The following is a 21,610-nucleotide window of genomic DNA, read 5'->3' as shown; positions in this document are numbered from 1 at the left end:
ATGAGCCACCACACCTGTCCAGCTGTTTTTTCATCTCTTTATTCTATTTTCTGGGAGATGTCCTCAACTTTCTTTTCTGGCCCTTCTATGGCTTTTTAAAAATGTGCTGCTGGGGGCCGGGCGCGGTGGCTCATGCCTATAATCAATCTCAGCACTTTGGGAGGCCAAGGCGGGTGGATCACGAGGTCGAGATCGAGACCATCCTGGTCAACAAGGTGAAACCCCATCTCTACTAAAAATACAAAAATTAGCTGGGCATGGTGGCGCATGCCTGTAGTCGCAGCTACTCGGGAGGCTGAGGCAGGAGAACTGCTTGAACCCAGGAGGCGGAGGTTGCGGTGAGCCGAGATCGCGCCATTGCACTCCGGCCTGGGTAACAAGAGCGAAACTCCATCTCAAAAATAAATAAATAAATAAAATAAAATAAAATAAAAAAATGAAAATAAAAATGTGCTGCTTACGACTGGGCGTGGTGCCTCAAGCCTATAATCCCAGCACTTTGGGAGGCTGAGGCAGGCAGATCACCTGAGGTCAGGAGTTCGACACCAGCCTGTCCAACACGGAGAAACTCCATCTCTACTAAAAATACAAAATTAGCCTGGCGTGGTGGCATACACCTGTAGTCCCAGCTACTAGGGAGGCTGAGGCAGTAGAATCACTTGAACCTGGGAGGCGGAGGTTGCAGTGAGCCAAAATCCTGGCCATTGCACGCCAGCCTGGGCAACAAGAGCAAAACTCCGTCTCAAAAAAAAAAAAAAGGCCAGGTGCTGTAATCCCAGCACTTTGGGAGGCTGAGGCAGGTGGACCACGAGGCCAGGAGTTCAAGATCAGCCTAGCCAAGATGGTGAAACCCAGTCTCTATTAAAAGTACAAAAAATGGCCGGGCGCGGTGGCTCAAGCCTGTAATCCCAGCACTTTGGGAGGCCGAGGCGGGTGGATCACGAGGTCAAGAGATCGAGACCATCCTGGTCAACATTGTGAAACCCCGTCTCTACTAATACAAAAAAATTAGCTGGGCATGGTGGCGCGTGCCTGTAATCCCAGCTACTCAGGAGGCTGAGGCAGGAGAATTGCCTGAACCCAGGAGGCGGAGGTTGCGGTGAGCCGAGATTGCGCCATTGCACTCCAGCCTGGGTAACAAGAGCGAAACTCCGTCTCAAAAAAAAAAAAAAAAAAAAAAAAGTACAAAAAATTAGCCGGGCATGGTGGTGGTCGCCTATAATCCCAGCTACTTGGGAGACTGAGGCAGAGAAACTGCTTGAATCCAGGAGGCAGAGGTTGCAGTGAGCCGAGATTATACCACTGCACTCCAGCCTGAGTGACAGAGCAAGACTCCATCTCAAAAAAAAAAGTGCTGTTATTTATAATTTCTAAAAACTCCTTCCGGTGCCCTGAGCATTCCCCTCTGGCAGCGTCCAGCTCTTTATGACTCCTCATTTGGGATGTGGTATCTACGATAACGCTAATGGTAAGATGTTTACAGCAACTGGATGTTCTTCCCTGAGCTCCTTTTCCTGCTGTCTGGGCCTTTCCTCACATTATAGTGACTCTCAAGGACAGACCCTAAGTAGCCACCAAGAAGCTGTGTGACTCTGGCTTCTAAATTAGGGCTCCCGGTGGCATCTGGAGGCTGCTTCTTTTGGGCTGACAGTTAGCCTGCCATGATCCTTCCATGGGCTCCCATCTGCAGACCAGGGGGGCCACAGGTTCCCAGGCTGGAGGGGCTTGCTGAGGCCACCGGTTCCCTGCCACGCTGTCCCCTGCCATGCCCACGGTGTCTGGTGTCCATGACTTGATTTTCCCGGAGAATAAACCTCCTGTGCTCCCTGCCGGGGACCAGAGCAGACAACTGCCCTGACCTCCCCGATCCTTGTCACACTGCATTCAGAGGGGCTTGCCTGTCCCTTCACTCAGCCATGGCAGCACTCCGTTCTCAAACTGTCAAAGCTCTCTCACCTCATTAGTCCACGTTATTATTTTTATTTTTGAGACAGGGTCTCGTTCTGTCTGTCACGCAGGCTGGAGTGCAGTGGTGTGATCAAGGCTCACTGCAGCCTCCAGCTCTTGGGCTCACATGCTCCTCACACCTCAGCCTCCTAAGTAGCTGGGACAACAGGTTGCACCACCACACCTGGCTAATTTTGTATTTTTTGTAGAGTCAGGGGTTTCACTATGTTGCCCAGGCTGGTCTTGAGTTCCTGGGCTCAAGCAATCCACCTACTTGGCCTCCCAAAGTGCTGCGATGACAGGTATGAGCCACCATGCCAGCTCCTACGGGGAGTATCTTTACATTTCCACTGCACACCAGGAGCTGTTTCAGGAGCGGAGAGGGAGGAAGGGGCCTCTGGTTGCTGCCCAGACCCTGAGCTACAGCAGCCACTCCCATGGGAACCACATCACCTCACAGGAACGTTTGGAATCTGTGGGGATGCATCCGGTTGTCCCAAGTTTAGAAGGCACAGGCCGGGGGCCCTGGGTGAACAGCCACGTGCACGACTTCTGCAACACAGGGAAGCATCCTGAGTCCACAAAGGCTCAAACGCCCGGTTGGGCACTCGTGCAGACGGGTGGTCTGTGCGTCCGGAGCTGCGCTGAGACCCTGACGGTTCTGTATCATGTGTGCTTTATCTTAACACTGCACTGACCAGAAATGCCAAGACCATGCCAACCACAGGGGACTATATCCTATTGTTCAGAATTTTACGAAGGGTTGTTCACCGTTTTGGGAAAAAATCCCATCACCCATGGTTAACACCAACACCAGACACATTTTTTTTTTTTTTTTTTTTTTTTTTTTTTTTTTTTTTTTTTTGAGACGGAGTCTCGCTCTTGTTACCCAGGCTGGAGTGCAATGGCGCGATCTCGGCTCACCGCAACCTCCGCCTCCTGGGTTCAGGCAATTCTCCTGCCTCAGCCTCCTGAGTAGCTGGGATTACAGGCACGCGCCACCGTGCCCAGCTAATTTTTTTTTTTTGTATTAATAGAGACGGGGTTTCACAATGTTGACCAGGATGGTCTCGATCTCTCGACCTCGTGATCCACCCGCCTCGGCCTCCCAAAGTGCTGGGATTACAGGCTTGAGCCACCGCGCCCGGCCCAGACACATTTTTATCTGGCGCCTTCTCAGTGTCTAGTACAACTGCGCCCAAGCACTGACTTACTTTACAAGTGACTTTTCTATAAATCACATCCTTTTTCTTTCTCCTTTATATTACAGACACACAAGTATGCACAGATGTGTGATTTAATTGTGGGTAAAGGTAGAACACGTACCATTTGTGAGTTTCTTTCTCTGTCACCCAGGCTGGAGTGCAGTGGCACAATCTCGGCTCATTGCAACCTCCACCTCCTGGGTTCAAGTGATTCTCATGCCTCTGCCTCCCCAGTAGTGGGACTACAGGTGCCTGTTACCACGCCCTGCTAATTTTTGTATTTTTAGTAGAGATGGGGTTTCACCATGTTGGCAAGGCTGGTCTTAAACTCCTGACCTCAGTTGATCTTCCTACCTTGGCCTCCCAAAGTGCTGGGATTACAGGCATGAGCTGCCATGGCCATCGAGTTTCATTCTTTTCAGGATGGTAAAGGGAATGCCACAACCATTTGTCTAGAAGGGTCCCAGGTCTGATAGGGCTGAGGGCCATGGATCAGCAGCCTGAGGCCGGCGTCCTGGTCTCCCCAGGCTTGGCCCCTGCATCGCCCGTCCTGGTGTCCAGCCTTTCAGGAGTAAAGGAGGACAGAGGACCAGGTGGGAGGAGCTGAACACATGGCAGCTCCCAGGCTCAGGAGTGAAAGGTTTGGCTGCATCCCCACCCAAATCTCACCTTGAATAATTCCTACGTGTTGAGGGTGGGGCCAGGTGGAGATAATTAAATCACGGGGACAGTTTCCCCATGCTGTTCTCTTGAGGGTGAGTTCCTTCTCTGGAGACCTGATGGTTTTATAAGGGGCTTCCCTCTCCACTCAGCACTCATTCTCTCTCGTGTTGCCTTGTGAAGAGGTGCCTTCCGCCACCATTGTAAGCTTCCTGAGGCCTCCCTAGTCATGTGGAACTGTGAGTCAGTTAAACGTCTTTTCTTTACAAATTACCCAGTCAGCAGCGTGAGAACAGGCAAATACATGGGTGTGGAAACCACCCAGGAAAGTGTGGAGGGAGGTGGGGCAGGCACAGTACCTTACCTGGCTGCAGACTCAGGCACCCTTAGGAGGGGTCTCATAGCATCAATCTGAAAACAGACAGTGGAGGGGGAGGTAGGGGTCCAAAAACATCACTGAGGTGTCTGCTTTACCAGACTGGACTCTGCTTTCGGCAGTCACCAATGTCTGGTGCTCTCCGGCCCACGGAGGCCGGTCTCTCCAGGGGCTGTCAGCAGAGGTGCTGTAAGGCATCGGAGGAAGGCTGGCTGCTGAGCCTGTGTCCCACCCTCTGCTCGGGAGTGGGACCCTCGGCCACCTGAGTGGAGGTTCCTTGGCTCAAGGAGCAGTCTGTCGGGGCCCGCCTGCCACCAGCAGCCACGTTCCTGCAGGACACAGTGCAGGAGCTGTTTGCTGCTGAGCTGCCAGCACAGGCCTCCGCAGACGACGGGATTAAGGTGCGAAACGTCGAGGTGGGAGATTATCCGGGATTATCTGGGTGGGACCAATTAAATACATGAGTCCTTAACCGCCTTTCCTGGCTGAGCTAGAGATGAGCTAGAAGGAGAGTCAAAGCATGAGAGGGACTTCACCCGCCACTGCTGGCTCTGCAGATGGGCAAGGGCCCTCTGTGTAGAACGCAGGGAGCCTTGAGAAGACAGGAAAGGCTTGGCTTGCACCCAGCAAGGTCCTATTGCCAGTCCTACCACCAGCAAGAACCAGATTCTGCCAACTTCCCAAACATCTTCCTCTAGAGCCTGCAAAAAGCAATGCCCCAATGAACACCTTCATTTCAGCCCAGGGAAATGCACCTTAGACTGAGGATCTAGAGAACTATGTTACAACAGTCACAGAAAAGGAAGAAAAAGTTGGAAACTACCCAAGCCCATCTAGTGCAGCACTGTATTTTATTATAAATAAACTGTATCTGGCTGGGCACGGTGGCTCACGCCTGTAATCCCAGCACTTTGGGAGGCCGAGGCAGGCGGATCACCTGAGACTGGGAGTTCGAGACCAGCCTGACCAACATGGAGAAATCCCATCTCTACTAAAAATACAAAAAATTAGCTGGGTGTGGTGGCATATACCTGTAATCTCAACTTCTTGGAAGGCTGAGGCAGGAGAATCCCTTGAACCTAGGAAGAGGAGGTTGCAGTGAGCTGAATTTGCACCATTGCACTCTAGCCTGGGCGACAAGAGCGAAACTCCAAAACTCCGTCTCAAAAAAATACAAAGAAAGAGAAAGAGAGAATGAAAACAAAACAAAACTGTATCCAAACTACAAATCCACTCACTGGGGAATGGCTGCTAACAGAATGGGAAGGTCCCATGGCTGCCACAGAGAAACAAGCTTGCAGCCGTCAGTACGGCTAAAAGGAAGGCAGGACTGAGGACACACAGGACTCTCCCTCCTTCCCGTGGGACAGAAACTGTCACTGCTTTGGAAAACAGCTCGGCAGCATCTCCTGAGGCTGCACGTATGTGTGTCCTGCAGCCTAGCTTCCACTCCACAGCACATCCCAACAGAAACGGGTACCAACGTTCACCAAAACAGGTCTGAGACTTCTCACAGGAGCACTGTTCAGAATCACCCAAACATGGAAGCCATCCAAAAGCCATCTACAGCGAAGAGACAGACACCGTGCACACGGGAGGCCACTCAGCGCAGGGAGTGAGGGCAGCAGCCGCACTTAACCACATGGCTGAAGTTCACCCAGAAGACGTGGAAAGAAGGCAGCCGGACACGGGAGAGTTCGCAATGCGTGGCTCTATTTATCTGAAAACTAGACAAGGCAGATGAGTCTACAGTGACCCAAAGACCAGAGCGGCCAGGCCGGAGGTAGGGTGAGAGGCCTGCAGAGGGTGAGACTGCGTGTGCTGATGCTTTCTCAGGCTGGCACGCCTGTCTGCACTCACCGAAATGCAGGCTTTTAAGGTAAACAGGTTTTTTTGTACACAAATTACAGCTAGATACAGTTGACTAAGATGGAAAGCTAGGGCCGGTGTGGTGGCTCACGCCTGCAATCCCAGCACTCTGGGAGGCAGAGGCAGGTGGAGCACCTGAGATCAGGAGTTTGAGACCAGCCTGATCAACATGGAGAAACTCTGTCTCTACTAAACATAACACAAAATTAGCCTGGTGTGGTGGCATACACCTATAGTCCCAGCTACTCGGGAGGCTGAGGCAGGAGAATTGCTTGAACCTGGGAGACAGAGGTTACAGTGAGCCAAGATCATGCCACTGCACTGCAGTTTGGGTGACAGAGCAAGACTCTGTCTAAAAAAAAAAGTTTCTATTCTCCCATCTCTCTTAAGGAGAAGATCCCATAGCTCTCATATTATTTTCAGCTTAGTGTGGCTTAAACCCCAATCTCATGTTCACTTTAAGACTCATTTCTGGCTGTGCATGGTGGCTCACACCTATAATGTCAACACTTTGGAAGGCCAAGGTGGGAGAATCACTTCGGCCCAGGAGTTTAAGACCACCAGCCTGGGCAGCATAGCAAGACGTTATCTCTACAAAAAATAATTTATTAAAAAATTAGCCAGGTGTGGTACGTGCCTATGGTCTCAGCTGCTTGGGAGCTAAGGCAGGAGGATCCCCAGAACCCTGGAATAAGGGACTGCAGTGAACTATGAGCACTGCCCTACTCTAGCCTGGGAGCAAGGCCCTGTCCCTCAACCACAACATAACAAACAGAGATGACCACTGTTGATGTTATTGTATATTTCACTCCACAATTATCTTACATGCTTAAGATATGAGGCATACCCACTTCACTGAATAATCATTAAATGTGCCTCCAAATCAGCAGGGTTTTTTTAATTAATTTTTTTTCTTTTTGGAGATGGAGTCTTGCTCTGTCGCCCAAGCTAGACTGCAGCAGCGCGATCCTGGCTCACTGCAAACTCCGCCTCCCGGGTTCAAGCGATTCTCTTGCCTCAGCCTTCTGTGTAGCTGGGATTGCAGGTGCCCACCACTGCGCCTGGCTAATTTTGAATTTTTTAGTAGAGATGGAGTTTCACTATCTTGGCCAGGCTGGTCTCAAACGCCTGACCTCGTGTCTCCCAAAGTGCTGGGATTACAGGCGTGACCCACCGCACCTGGCCAGTTTAATTTTTTTTTTTTTTTTTTGAGACGGAGTTTCACTCTTGTTACCCAGGCTGGAGTGCAATGGCGCGATCTCGGCTCACCGCAACCTCCGCCTCCTGGGTTCAGACAATTCTCCTGCCTCAGCCTCCTGAGTAGCTGGGATTACAGGCACGCGCCACCATGCCCAGCTAATTTTTTTTTGTATTTTTAGTAGAGACGGGGTTTCACCATGTTGACCAGGATGGTCTCGATCTCTTGACCAGGATGGTCTCGATCTCTTGACCTCGTGATCCACCCGCCTTGGCCTCCCAAAGTGCTGGGATTACAGACGTGAGCCACCGCGCCCGGCCCCAGTTTTATTTTTTTTTAAAGGCAGAGTCTTGCTCTGTCACCCAGGCTAGAGTGCAGTGGCATAGTCTCGGCTCACTGCAACTTCCCCTTCTCAGTTTCAAGTGATTCTTCTGCCTCAGCCTCCTGAGTGGCTGGGATGAAAGGTTTCCACCACCATACCTGGCTAATTTTTGTATTTTTTAGTAAGGACGGGATCTCACCATATTGATTGGCTAGGCTGGTCTTGAACTCCCAACCTCAGGTGATCCACCTCAGCCTCCCAAAGTGCTGGTAGGATTACAGGTGTGAGCCACCACGCTCAGCCCAAACCAGCAGCTTTAAAGGCTGCAGGGTGCCAGCACAGTGGTTCACGCCTATAATCCCAGCACTTCGAGAGGCTGAGGTGGATCCCTTGAAGTCAGGAGTTTCAGACTAGCCTGGCCAATATGGTGAAACCTCGTATCTAATAAAAACACAAAAATTAGCTCGGCATGGTGGCACATGCCTGTAGTTCCAGCTGCTCAGGAGGCTGAGGCAGGAGAATTACTTGAACCTGGGAGGCGGAGGTTGCAGGGAGCCAAGACTGTGTCACTGCAATCCAGCCTGGGCGCCAGAGCGAGACTCCATCTCAAAAAGCAAATAAACAAAAATAAATACATAACTAAAGGCTGCATATCTCATTCTATGACTAGATCGTGTTTCCACTCCTGGACATTCAGGCCGTTTCATGTTTTTCCCTTTCTTTTAAGCCTCATTATCTCTAGTCCTACCTCCTATTATTCTCTAGGGTCGATTCTTAATTACTTAGTCAAAAGGGAAGAATTATTTAATTTTTTTATCCATCTTTATTTATTTATTTTTTGGTGAGTTTTGCTCTTGTTGCCCAGGCTGGAGTGCAATGGTGCGATCTTGGCTCACTGCAACCTCTGCCTCCCATACTCAAGCAATTCTCATGCCTCAGCCTCCAGAGTAGCTGGTATTACAGGTGAGCACCACCAAGCCTGGCTAATTTTTGTATTTTTAGTAGAGCCAGGGTTTCATCATGGTAGCCAGGCTTGTCTCCAACTTCTGCCTTCCAGCAATCTGTCCACCTCAGCCTCCCAAAGTGCTGGGATTACAGGTGTGAGTCACTGTGCCTGACCTTTTTTTTTTCTTTTTGTAGACATGTGGTCTTGCTATGTTGCCTAGTCTGAACTTCGGGCCTCAAGGGATCCTCCTGCCTTGACCTCCCAAGTAGCTGGGATTCCAGGCGTGCACCACCGCATGCAGTCCAACATCGTGATATTTTAATACTCGATAAACTTAAAAGTATATCCTCTCATGTAATTTTAGGGTTACACTTGTATTCTTCATTAGAATCTCCTCTCTGAGCACTGTACACGTGGCCCTGGTGAACTGAGTGAGACTAGGACAATACTCCCAATAACGATCGAATTGTTGCGCCCAACGCAGGTATGGTGGGGACCTGCCTGGAATACAGCACCCAGGAGCACTCAGCACACCTAAGCAAACCGACACTCTGAGCCGGCTCCCAGCAACCCAGGCTCTGGACACTGCTGCTCCTGAGCAGAACAGCCTCTGCCCAGTTCACCTGGGCAAATGCAACGCCCCCAACAGGTTGGACAGATATGGTTTCTCCTGCTCTTTCATTCCAATTCAGAAAGGACGGACATTTTTCAGAATGAGCAGATATTTAGCGATATAGCCTTGATGGTATGGATAACACACACACAAAAATCAGAGTTTTTGGTACTACAATTTTTTAAAAGCCAAACGAGCAGCGGGCACGTTTACTAAATGGTGAGGAAAACTAAAACGGGAGGGAAGAGCTTCAACGCCAGTGACCAGGAGGTGGCTGTGCAAGGAGGCTCAGTGTCTAAATGCAGAGGCAGGCAGAGGGGCAGGCTGCTCCCGGGGTGCCCGAGGGCCCCTTCCTCCACAGCAGCCCCGGGCAGCCTCTCGCAGCTGCCACACACAGGGCTCTGCCACAGTCGGTGACTTCCAACTCTTCACAACACTGAGACTGGAATCGAAACCTTTCTCTTTCCCACGGGCAAAAACCTGGGCATTCACCACTTGCCAATGATGAATTATGTGTTACTATCCGTGTGATGCATTTAGACAACAAAGCTCTTTCAAGAAGTTCAACATAACAGTATCTTAAACTCAGCAGGTTAGGTGATGTCCACTCTTATTCCTCATGCTCTGCACCTACTATTATGACTATTATTCTTGTGACTATTTTGCATATGCTCAATTTTTAACAAAGTAATTTGAGAAGCTGACATATTATCTATTCCTCCCCCAAGGAGGGCCCAGGCTCTTTAGAGACGGCTGCCTCCAGGGCAGGCAGGATCCCCATCTCCTGGAAGTACCAGACTGTGCCAGGAGGCAGGGAACTCCGGGAACTCAGGGCACAACCCAGGACGCAGGTGCCGCCTGAAGAGACTCCAGCATCAAGGGGGCCACGTGAGTCCCAAACCAGACGGGAAGGAGTATGATGCCACAAGCGAACGAAACCTTGCTGAAGCCACACTGGGGCATTTTCACAGATATGCCTATTTACAGAAGCAGTCACAGCAGTGCACACGGGGGAGGTACGGCGCGGCCGCGAGGGAAGCCACCTTCTCCTTGCTGACTGGGTGAAGTGGGTACTGCTGGCATCAGCTGACCCAGCGACTCCTCCCAGGCAGGAGTCAGGGGACACAAGCCTCTGTGGGGCAACCGCTAGGGCTGTGGCCAGCTGACATGGGCAGACATCAGCCGGGGGACACAGCAAGGGCACAGGCACTCACTGCCCTGGCAGAGCATGAGGACACAGACACCTCTTGAAGCAAAGCCGGTGGCACAGGCGGAGCAGGGCCCCTGTCAGCGGCAGCAAGCCGGGGCCTGGGCTCTGGTCATGCTCCCCTCTCCTGCAGCAGTGACTTTCTGGACCCAAGCACAGAAACCCGGCAGCCCTGATCAACGCCACTCTGTCCGTTTGGCCCTTTAGGCCTGTTCAAAGAGTCCTGAATCCTGACGTCATCCACGTTATTACTGCCCCTCCCCGCGAGGTCTGACACACAGGTGCTCTCCCTGCTGTGCCCAAGTGGCAGACAAGACGGCTGTCCAGTAAGTCAAGTGAGAGCCCAACGGCAGCCGCCGGCCCAGGGCCGAGAAAGCAGCCCGCAGGCTCCCGCCGGGTCGCTCACGCCGTCGGAGCTGCTGGAGCAGTGCTGTGCTTGACCGCCCAGCCTATGTCTTCCTCGGGGTTGACATGAACTCACTTGCCCAGAGGTCTTACATCCGCCTGCTCTACAAACTGTAAAGTGCCTGCCCAGTCCCAGGACTCGGCTCTTCTCTTCGGCCATCCTCTTTTTATTTTTTGAGACAGGCTCTCACGTTGCCACCCAGGCGGGAGTGCAGTGGCACAGTCAGGCTCACTGAGGCCACCGCCTCCCAGGCTCCAGCGACCCTTCCACCTCAGTCTCCCAAGTAACTGGGGCTACAGATGCGCACCACCACGCCCAGCTAATTTTATTTTTTTGTAGAGACGAGGTCTCACTATGTTGCCCAGGCTGGTCTCGAACTCCTGGGCTCTCGTATCCCACCTAGCTCAGCCCCCCAAGGTGCTGGGATTGCAGGTGCGAGCCACCATGCCCAGCACTCTGCTCTTTTCCGAAGATGCTAGGATGGGCTGGGCATTGTAGCTCACGCCTGTAATCCCAGCACTTTGGGGGGCTGAGACAGGCGGATCACTCGAGGTCTGGAGTTCACGACCAGCTGCACAGCAAAACTCCTGTCTCCACTAAAAATACAAAAAATTAGCCAGGTATGGGAAGCACCTATAATCCCAGCTACTTGGCAGGCTGAGGCAGGAGAATCACTTGAACCTGGTAGGCAGAGGTTTCAGTGAGTTGAGATAGTGCCATCGCACTCCAGCCTGGGCAACAGAGCAAGACTCTCTCAAAAAATTAATTTTTTTTTTTTTTAAAACATGCTGGCATGGCTGTCCCTCTCATGGGATGGGCATGTCTTTCATCAGGGTCAGTTACACCAGCCAGGACCACATCACCCATCCAGGATTCGAATACTTCTCAGTTTGGTTTGATTACATTCACTGTAAAGACGGTGAAGGCCACTCAGGGGCCAAATGCCTCTGCTTCCTCTCTGGCATCTGAGAATACGCGACCAACTCTTCCTTGCACCCTTTCCACAGCTCCGGGACCCCCAACACCAAGCCCTCAGTACACGATGGTCAGAAGACCCTTCCAGGCCGGGCGCGGTGGCTCAAGCCTGTAATCCCAGCACTTTGGGAGGCCGAGGCGGGTGGATCACGAGGTCAAGAGATCGAGACCATCCTGGTCAACATGGTGAAACCCCGTCTCTACTAATACAAAAAATTAGCTGGGCACGGTGGTGCGTGCCTGTAATCCCAGCTACTCAGGAGGCTGAGGCAGGAGAATTGCCTGAACCCAGGAGGCGGAGATTGCGGTGAGCCGAGATCGCGCCATTGCACTCCAGCCTGAGTATCAAGAGCGAAACTCCGTCTCAAAAAAAAAAAAAAAAAAAAAAAAAAAGAAGACCCTTCCAGATGCCCCTGCCCACAGTCCCCCTCGTCACCAGCACAAGGGCCTGGCTGCTCCTGAGCCCCTCTGCCCCGTCTTGCCTGGACCGCCTCCCCCTGCTACTCCATGTGCAGCACGTTGGCAGGCAGAGGGGCTCGTGCGCTGGTCTTCTGCCTCACACCCGTGGCTCCCTACCCCCTCCACAGCACCGATGCCCTCATCCCTCCTCTAATTTCTGAAGGACAGACATCCAGAAATCTCTGCTGTACTCAAAATCCACATCCCATCTTGGCAAGAGAGAGCCGCGCACCGTACATATCAGAGCGCACCGTCATGCCCAGGGCAGCTCAGAAGCCTCCTCCCACCTCAGGCTCAAAGTGCGGCTCCACCCTGTCTCCTTCTGTTTACCTTCGCTGCCAAAAGGACTGAAGGGGCCCCTTTTCCAGCCAGCTCCTGCCCCGAGGATGCCCACAGACCATGGTCTTGGCAGCCAGCCCTTCTTCCTGCAGCTGTTCATCTTCCCCGCCGCCTGCACAGCTCCTGGTCCCTGACACCCGCCAGTCCCAGTCTGCACATCCTTCTCCCGACCACCCAGGAAGCCAACCCAGCCTGACAAGCAGTCTCCCCGACTTCTCTTATTTGTTCTCCGCACCAGCATGCTGGACACCCACACCTTTTCCCGCTTTCTCCAAACGCCCAGTGGGCGACACCCTGGCTGACGTGTCCCCTGGCCCCCACAACAGCCCTCAGTGGGGTGGCACCCATACTACGCACTCCCCGTGGAAGGACTCGGGTGTGATGCAACCCCTCACTGTTCTATGCCAGTTCACAGGGGCTCCAGGCCAGGGTAAGCAGCAGCTTTTCAGGGACCAGCAACTTCGCACCTTCCCAGCTGCGATCTTCAAATAGAACGAGAGGCTAAAGTACCTACAGGGACCCAGATCCCTCTCTTCACGTCCTTCCCACCCACGTCTCAGCTCCCTGATGTGGTTTCCTTCCCGAAACACTGCTAAATTTAGCTCACTGTGCAAGCCACAAACACAGGTGCCCAACACAAGAGTCACCTGTGTCCACAGCACCCTGCGAGAGGCCTGCCAGGCAAGTATTTGCCCTGTTTCCCGAAAGCACTGAGAGCGCGTGCTAAGGATGGACGTGGACATGAACTCATTTGGCCACGGTACAATCTTAGCATTTAAACATCTACCTACTGACTCAACTGTTCTCTGAAAATGTGAGAAAGGCCATGCCAGTCCAACTTACAAAACAGCACAATTTGCATAATTTAAACCAGAAACAGAATCTGCCTCTCATAGTCCAGCACCCTCTCAGGAGGAGGTGGGTTTGTCCCCACGGCAAGGAGTTAAACAGAAGGAACCTTGCCACACACAGATGGGTCCAGGAGTGGCTCCAGAAACCTCCAGAACCCGGTGGCCTGCTGCCCTCATTCACAGCTGGCCCTGGGAGCTCTCGGGCACTGCTCTGCTTGGCTCAGTCAGGAGGGATGGAGGAAGGGCAGGAGCAGCGCAGTGAGGGAAAACAGATGGCTTTGGGGATGGTCTCAGGCCACAGAGCAAAGGGAGGCAGCCCTAGAGGCCTGGTGCAGAGGGGCCAGCCCAGGAGAGTGGGAAAGCGACAGGGAAAATCAGGCAGTTCTGAGGGAAAGAGGAGTGTGGCTTCAGATGCTATGAGAACCCTGTCTGGGGGCTACCTTGCTGGCCTCTCCCAAGGCCCCATGCACAGTCTGTCTTTGCTGGGAATGCTCCCAAAACCTGGATGACAAGTGGCACTCCCACTTGGCGGGCTTGGGAAGGGCCTGAACAGCTCAGTGACGCCCTGCAGTTCTTGCATCTGAGGACCACTGGCCTGGGCTGCTCATCACAGGACTCACTCAGGTGCCCCCTCCTCCAGGAAGCCATCCCGGACCCCAGACGAGGCCCACATCCCTCCCATTGATTTCCGCATGCTGAACCTCCCCCAGCCGGCACACTACATCCTAAATTAGGGCCCTTTCTTATTTTTTCAAAAGTGTATAAAAGAGAAGACTGTCTCTATTTTGTTCTACTTGCACCCGCAGCTCCCGGCCCAGTGCCTCGTAAGATGCCCGATAAATGACAGAACAAACGTTTGAAATGAGGGAGAAAAACCTGAGGGCTCAGGACTGGGCCTTTGTGAAAAGCCCACAGCCAGCGCTGGGAAAACACTCCCACTTGGGGACGGGGGAGGAGAGGGAGGGAGGACCTGGTCCCAGCAAATCAACAGAAGGTGGTGGCTCTGGGGCGGCATCTCACTCGAGACCAGGCAGGTGTGAACCGATGCCCAGAGCGTGGCTGGTCGGAGTTCAGGGGCATGAGGGAGCTTGAGAAGGACTAGGCTGCCCTCAGTCCTGTCCTGTCTGAGGTGCAGGACAGCATGCCCGCAGCAGGAGGCCCGGTACGGGCAGAGCTGGCAAGTCGCACGGTCCTGGCTGCCTCAAAATCAGTTATGATGACCCACAAGTCCTACCTCCTGACAACAGGGGTTCCCAGACACCAGCCAGGGTCACCCCAGGTCTGGGGCAGTCCTCTGAGGCTCAGGTCTCAAGAGAACTTGGTGTGCACGGTGCAGCAGCTGCCCCAGGCCCAGGTGTTGGTGAGGAGGAGGACGGGGAAGAGGCATGAAGCCCGCTGCTTCACAGGAGGCCTGCAGGGCAGCTCCACCTGCAGCCCAAGCCCGCCCCCAAGAGCTGTCGCCTCCTGAGACTCAGTACCTTGTCTGCACTATTGGGGTGGTGCTGCCTTCTCACAGGTGGTGGCAGGGGTAACGGGGGCAGCGGGAAGCGCCCAGCAGTGCTGGCAGGCAGCACTCATTACACGCTGGCAGCATTAGCCGTTGCCATAGTGATCACCCCTGTTCCTGCCGGAACAACACCCTGCTGGAAAACCTGGCACCTCACAGAGGAAAGGCAAAGCCCAAAAAACTGCCCCAGGAAACGAGCAAAACCCCTCAGGCAGGTGGATCACTTGAGGTCAGGAGTTCGAGTTCGAGACCAGTTTGGCCAACATGGTGAAACCCCCTCTACTAAAATTAGTCATGTGTGATGACACGTGCCTGTAATCTCAGCTACTCAGAAGGCTGAGGCAGGAGAATCACTCGAACCCAGAAGGCGGAGGGTGCATTGAGCCAAGATGGTGCCATTGCACTCCAGCCTGGGCAACAGAGTAAGACTCTGTTTCAAAAAAAAAGGAAAACAAGCAAAACTCAGTCAAGTGCAAGGGAAGAGAAGGGCCTTCCACCTTCCAGGCTGCAGTGGTGCCCAACACCAACAGCTGGCACAGGGAAGCCGTGCACGTCTGTGCAGTCACCTAAAGACACACAACTAGTGAACCCGAGCAAGCCTCAGCTAGCGCCGGGGAGAAGCAGCCGAGGAAACACACGCGGTTTTCACTCAGGACAGTGAAGCTCAGAGGAGCCTCTGAAGAAGAAGTTTTCTCTGTATTGGCCACTTAGGAGCCATGAGCTTCAAGCCAGATGAGAAGAAACATCTGTAACCGTTTGGAGCAAGCATAGTTGCAAAGCTGAAGAAGGTGGGACACCCCCACAGGATGACCTCACTCCCATGGGGCACAGCAGACATTGTGTGGCCACACACACACCTCGGTGACCACCAGGCCCCAACATCCATGGCAAACCTCGATGTTAGTCTTGTTTTGTCTACAACTGCCTGTTTCTCCCCACAACTTGCCAGGCTCAAAGGATGCTCTGCCAGGCCCTGAGTGAGGGGTGGGAGACGCTGTGCCACACTCTCAGCAGCCAAGGGCAGGCAATTCAGCAAACAGCAGACACTCAGGGCAGTCAGCAAACAGCACCGCTCAGTGGCTTCCACCAACACTGACCCCCAAAGGAGCAGAGAGAGAAACAAAGTCAAGCCAGGATTCACTCATTAACCCCTTCTGAAGTCTTCCAGGATCCGGGCATACAAACTATGACGCACCTGACCGGAGGCAAAGCAAACTCACTCCCAGGAAGGTCTGTAGGGCACAAGGCGCAGAGGGTGGAACTGCCTTGACCCAGGACCTTCAACGCCCCCTGCAGAGCAGGAGTGGGCCTGGCCGAGGCAGGATGCTTCCTGGGCTCGGGGGAGGGGTGTGCAGCCCCACACGGGTGCTTCGGGTGCTTCTTCGTGGCCAACACAGACCCAACACCCTGGGCCACACCCTGGAGCCTGACCGCAGGTTTGCTCCCAAGCTGAAGCTTTCTCCTCCCCACTGCGAGCACCGCCCACACGCCTGGATGCGGCATAATTCCTACAGGTAACTCACCACCATCACCGGGGCACTCTATGCAGAGTGCTCTGTTCTGTCCTGAACAGAGCAGGGAGCACTCCCTAAGATCACTGCTGGGTTCCAAAGGAAGAAGACCTTTCCAGATCTAGAGATCCACAAGCCCGGCGCGCATCCACATGAGGGGACGTGGAAGAGCTCACAGGGGCTCCTGCAGGTGCTGGGCGTGCAGTCACATGCCACTGCCTCAGGTGCCAGTGCTAATAAAAAGGTCACTTTGATGACTCACTTGTTTGTGAAGCAGGAGAGGGCAATGTACACTCACACGCCTGTCTGAGGAACATGCTAGACAAGACTTACAGGCAGGTAAGTGATCTGGAGTGAGCTGATGGAGCTGGGGGCCACGCCGGAGCAGCAAGCCCTGCACAGAAGGGATCTCCCTGCCACGGGCGTCCGCTGCCCAGCCAGGGAGCCCTGCAGAAACAAGGAAGCTGCACACAGAGGGCACCTCACAATAAAGGAGAGGAAGCAACGCGCATTCACGTGTATGTCCTTCCCACAAGGGCCAGAGACCTAAGGCTCCTGGTACAACTCCCTCAAAGGAGAAGACATTCTCATGATGCTGAGTCCTGAGAACTGCTGCTCCAGAGCTTCTGAGACCCCCAGAAGCCCCACTCAGGAAGCCCGCGCACCCTCAGATCCAGCAACTTCAACGTGATGAAGAGGGCCGCCTCTGGGGTCGGCAAGCTGCCACCCTGACCACAAAGACCTGCTCCTTGTGCTGCACACATCTGAACCTCGAAGCCCTAGACACGGAAAGCATGTCCCACAACCAGAGGCGTTCCCTTCTCTGCTCGAGGCCAGAGGATGCCTGCGGGGACCTGGAAGTGTGCCCTGCCCCTGAAAGCACGTGGAGTCTTTCTAGGAGTGGACACTCCTCTCTGCTTCTGGTCCAGGCCACTGTGAGCCTCCGGAGTCTCTGCAAGCAGGCAGGTCTCCACATTTTACACAATATTGCCCCACTTCACCGAGCCTGTCAGAGGAAGTGTGGCAATGCCCCACAGCCCGACAAAGGGGACAGGGAAGAAGGAGGGTCCTGTCTCTCCAGCTCCTGGCTGTGTGAGGCCACACGATGCCTGCTGGTTGGAGTAGGAGAGCTGGCCACCACGGCTGAGCCAACCCTCAGAAGCACGCATTCATGTCCCTGGAAAACACTGTGACCCTGATGAAACCCAGCTCTCGGCGTGCTCTTCGGAACATGCGCAAACACACACGCTGCCAGCCTCCTGGGAGTGTGCAGTGACCCTGCAGCCGGGCTTTAGAAAGCAATGCCACCACTGCACCATCAGCTCAGCCGCCCACCACCTGAGTCAGGAGTCATCAACTCCGGGACAGTTTGCTGTCAAGTCCAGGTCCAGGAAGCTGCAGCTGATGCAGAGGCCTAACGTGTGAGGCTCCCTAATGCCCCCAGTGGGCTTTACGCTCCCCATGCCCCTAAAAATGAACCCAGAGCTTTTCCTCTCTGGCCCTTTTCGACCCCTCCTCTAGGCTGAGGCCAAGAGCACGAGCTTCCGGAGAGCCTGGTGCTGCTGAAGCCATGCCGGCGGGAGGCACGCTCAGCGTCAGTCCAGGTAACAACGCTCTGCCAGCCCTGAGTGAGGGGTCGGAGATGCTGCACCACACTCTCAGCAGACAAGGGCAGGCAATTCAGCAAACAGCAGCCGCTCAGGGCAGGCAGACAGGACACACAAGAGCCCAAGAAACAAGGCAAGGGGAGAGAGCAGGGACCAGGAGAGGAAAGTTCAACAGGGAACATGGCATTCCCCGAAATACAGAGGGATCTGGGGAGGCTGGATACTGATTGCTCAGTTCATCGGGGGCCATCCAGGCCTTCTAAGGAAACATCCCATTCGGCTGGGTCCAGGCCACCATGAGAGGGGACGAGGACCATGCTGTGTCACTGACCCTGCTAACCACTTCGTTATGTTATATACTTAAACTAAGAAGCACACTCAAGTAGGCAAGCGCCAGTGATGCGATCTGTCTTGTGTATTTTAGCCATGCAACTGGAAGTTAAAAAACAAATGCTCAGTAACTCATTATCGAGGTATTTTTTTCCAGCACAAGGCGCTGACTTCCTCAGCAGTAGGTAAACACCTCAGGGGAACAGTCTGCCTGTAAGGACCTGTCTGTCATCTGTGCATGCTTGAGACAGGGTCCCAAGAGCAGCCCAGCAGCACCTGCCACCAGACCTGGGTCCATGATACCTTCCCCGGACCCATGACACTCTCCCCCAGACCTATGATACATTCCCTCAGACTCCCAGATGATCCCAAACCCATGACACCTTCCCTTAGGCCCATGACACCTTCTCCTGGATCCATGACACGTTCCCCCAGACCCATGACACCTTTCCCTAGGCCCACAACACCTTTCCCCAGGCCTGTGACACCTTCTCCAGGACCCATGACACCTTTCCCTAGGCCCACAACACCTTCTCCGGGACCCTTGACAACTTCCCCCAACCCCCATGACACTTTCCCCTGGATCCCAGATCCTGGACCCATGACACTTTCCCCCGGGCCCATGACACCTTCCCCAGACCCCAGATCCCGGCCGCATGACACCTTTCCTGGACCCCGGATCCCGGACCCATGACACCTTCCCAGGACCCTGCACCCCAGGCCCATGACACCTTCCCCGGACCCTGCACCCCGGGCCCATGACACCTTCCCCGGACCCTGCACCCCGGGCCCACGACACCTTCCCCAGACCCCAGATCCCGGCCGCATGACACCTTCCCTGGACTCCGGATCCCGGACCCATGACACCTTCCCCGGACCCTGCACCCCGGGCCCATGACACCTTCCCTCGGACCCCGGATCCCGGACCCATGACACCTTCCCCGGACCCTGCACCTCGGGCCCATGACACCTTCCCTCGGACCCCGGATCCCGGACCCATGACACCTTCCCCGGACCCTGCACCTCGGGCCCATGACACCTTCCCTCGGACCCCGGATCCCGGACCCATGACACCTTCCCCTGGACCCCGGATCCCGGACCCACGACACTTTCCCCGGACCCCGGACCCATGACACCTTTCCCCGACTCTGCACCCCGGGCCCATGGCACCACCCCCGGACCCCAGACCCATGGCGCCTGCTCTCAGCCCTAAGGCCCATGACATCTTCCCCAGACTCCGGGTCCATGGCACCGTCCCCGCCGGACGCGCCCTTCTGGTCCGTTCTCCTGCTCTCCGGCGTCACCTGAGGGCTGGGACGGGGGCACCCCGCAGCCGCCGAGCTACCGGATCCGGACGCGGGCGAAGGCGTTCCTTTCCTGGGCACGTTCGGCGGCGCTCGGAGGGGCCAGGCCGAGGCCGAGCTCCGCGCCCCACTCCCCGGGCTCGGACCCCGCGCAGCAGCGCGCGCCGCGGGCCGGGCCTTACCGTTGCTGTAGGCGTACGGGGACTCGGCCGCGCCGTCCTGCAGGCTCTCCAGGATCTCGCCCTTGCCCACGTCGCTGTCGCCCACCAGCAGGAACTTGAGCAGGTAGTCGTAGCTCTTCACCGGGCTGCCCTGCGAGCCCATGGCCGCGCCGCCCGCGCCCCGCGCGCGCCGCCTGCCGAGGCACCGCCGGGTGAGGCCGCGGCGAGATGGAGCCCGCGCCCGGCACCTGCGCCTGCTGCGTCCACCCCAGGGCGGCCGAGTGGGCGCGCCCGGAGCCCCGCGCACTGCGCCGGCCCCGCCCCGCCCCGCCCTGCCCGCCGCCCGGACTCACCTCAGCCTCGCCGCCGCCCCGCCGCTTCCCGCACCGCCAGCGCCACCGCCCCGCCCCGCCCCCTGCCCCGCCGCCGCCATTGGCCGCCTTCGCCCGCCCTTTCCAGCCCGTTGGCCCGCTCGCCCGTCCGTCACGTCCTCCCCGCCCCCACCGCGTCCCACACGGCGCCGCGGGGCCTCCGGTCGCCCCGCCTCTTCGCCGCCCCGCCCTGCCTTCCCGTGGTCGCCATAGGTCGCCCGCCGCCCCCTTTCTCTCAGCCATTGCCCTGTCCGTCCGTCCGTCACGACCGCCCCGCCCCCGCCTTTCCCACACGGCGTCGCGGAGACAGCGGACGCCCGCCTCATCACCGTCGCCATTGGCCACTCGCCTCCTGCTCTCCCAGAACCACTGGTCCGATTGCAAGTTCACCAGGATCACTCCCTTCCCTGCGGCTGCCTCCCACAGAACGCCCAGAGCCACCGGCCGCCCCGCCCCCGGCCCATAGCGTCGTCGTCCTCGCCCGCCCCCTCACAGGCGCCATTGGGCCGACTGCACGTCGATCACGACTCTGCTGACCCCGCCCCTTTCCTACACGCTCGCCAATGAAGGGCTCGAAAGTCCAGGTTGTTTGTATCCGCCCCTTCCCCGCGCGGACGGGCTGCAGAATGCAGGCGCGCCCGGGCAGCGGCGACGCGGCTGAGTACGGGAAGCGAAAGCCCCTCGCAGGCTGCGCCACCTGCTTCCGCAGAGCCCTCAGAGGGGGCGGCGGGGTGGTCCCGGGCGCATCCTCCCCGAGGTGGGGCGGCCAATCGGCGCTGGGCGAGGCAGAACTTCCTCTCCTGGGCGGGGCGGGACTTCCGCCCGGGGAAGTGGCCGGCGCGAGCGCAGGACCCGGCCCGACGTGCTCACCGCGGCAGCGGCGCCTCCCGGGCGGGGACCCAGGGCCTGGACAACCCTCTTCGTGGGGGCGCCGTGGAGCGCTCGGCCGTGCCGGGCCCGGGAGCCGCAGGTGCGTGGGCGAGCGCAGCGGCTGCCTGCGCCTGCCCCCGCGCGGAGTCGTGGGGTGGGTGGGCACGTGGCTCTTCCTGGGGTGACGAAAAAGTCCTGCCGTCGCGGAGATGGTCCTGCCGCTCGGTGAAGTTACTCAACGTCAGTGACTCACGCACTCGGAGCGGGGGAGCTTTGTGATCCGTGCTCTGCGCTCAGAAACGCTGTTGCCGCAGGAAGGAAAAGCAGGAAGCGGGCAGCGCCGACCCGGCTGCACCTCCGGGAGCACGTGCTGTTCGCACAGAGACCCCAGGACGGGCAGCTCCACACCCAGTGACCTGCCCCCCACCCCCGAAGGCTGAAGACATGGCCTTGATTAAGCGGTCACCACATGGACACACAATTCTTTCTCTTTTGACACAGGGACTCTGTCGCTCAGGCCGCAGTGCAGTGGTGCGATCTGGTTCACTGCAGCCTCCGCCGCCCGAGTAGCTGGGA

The 21,610-nt window shown here is 56.0% G+C and overlaps 1 protein-coding gene across 1 annotated transcript in view; it reads right to left on the bottom strand.

Moving 5' to 3' along the window:
• Positions 1-19,956, bottom strand: part of RAB40C (RAB40C, member RAS oncogene family) — a 37,196-nt gene extending 17,240 nt beyond the window's left edge. The window contains exon 1 of the mRNA XM_021675081.2: positions 19,815-19,956. Within this exon, the coding sequence (XP_021530756.1) occupies positions 19,815-19,956 (142 nt within the window). The remainder of the gene's footprint in view (positions 1-19,814) is intronic.
• Positions 19,957-21,610: the final 1,654 nt, after the last annotated feature.

The sequence above is a fragment of the Aotus nancymaae genome, unplaced genomic scaffold (genome assembly GCF_030222135.1).
Source record: "Aotus nancymaae isolate 86718 unplaced genomic scaffold, 86718_ANA_hifiasm-v0.15.2.pri h1tg000049l, whole genome shotgun sequence".
Taxonomy (NCBI): Eukaryota; Metazoa; Chordata; class Mammalia; order Primates; family Aotidae; genus Aotus; species Aotus nancymaae.
The sequence above is the reverse complement of the archived record's forward strand: the minus strand, read 5'-3'. Positions and strand labels throughout refer to the sequence as shown.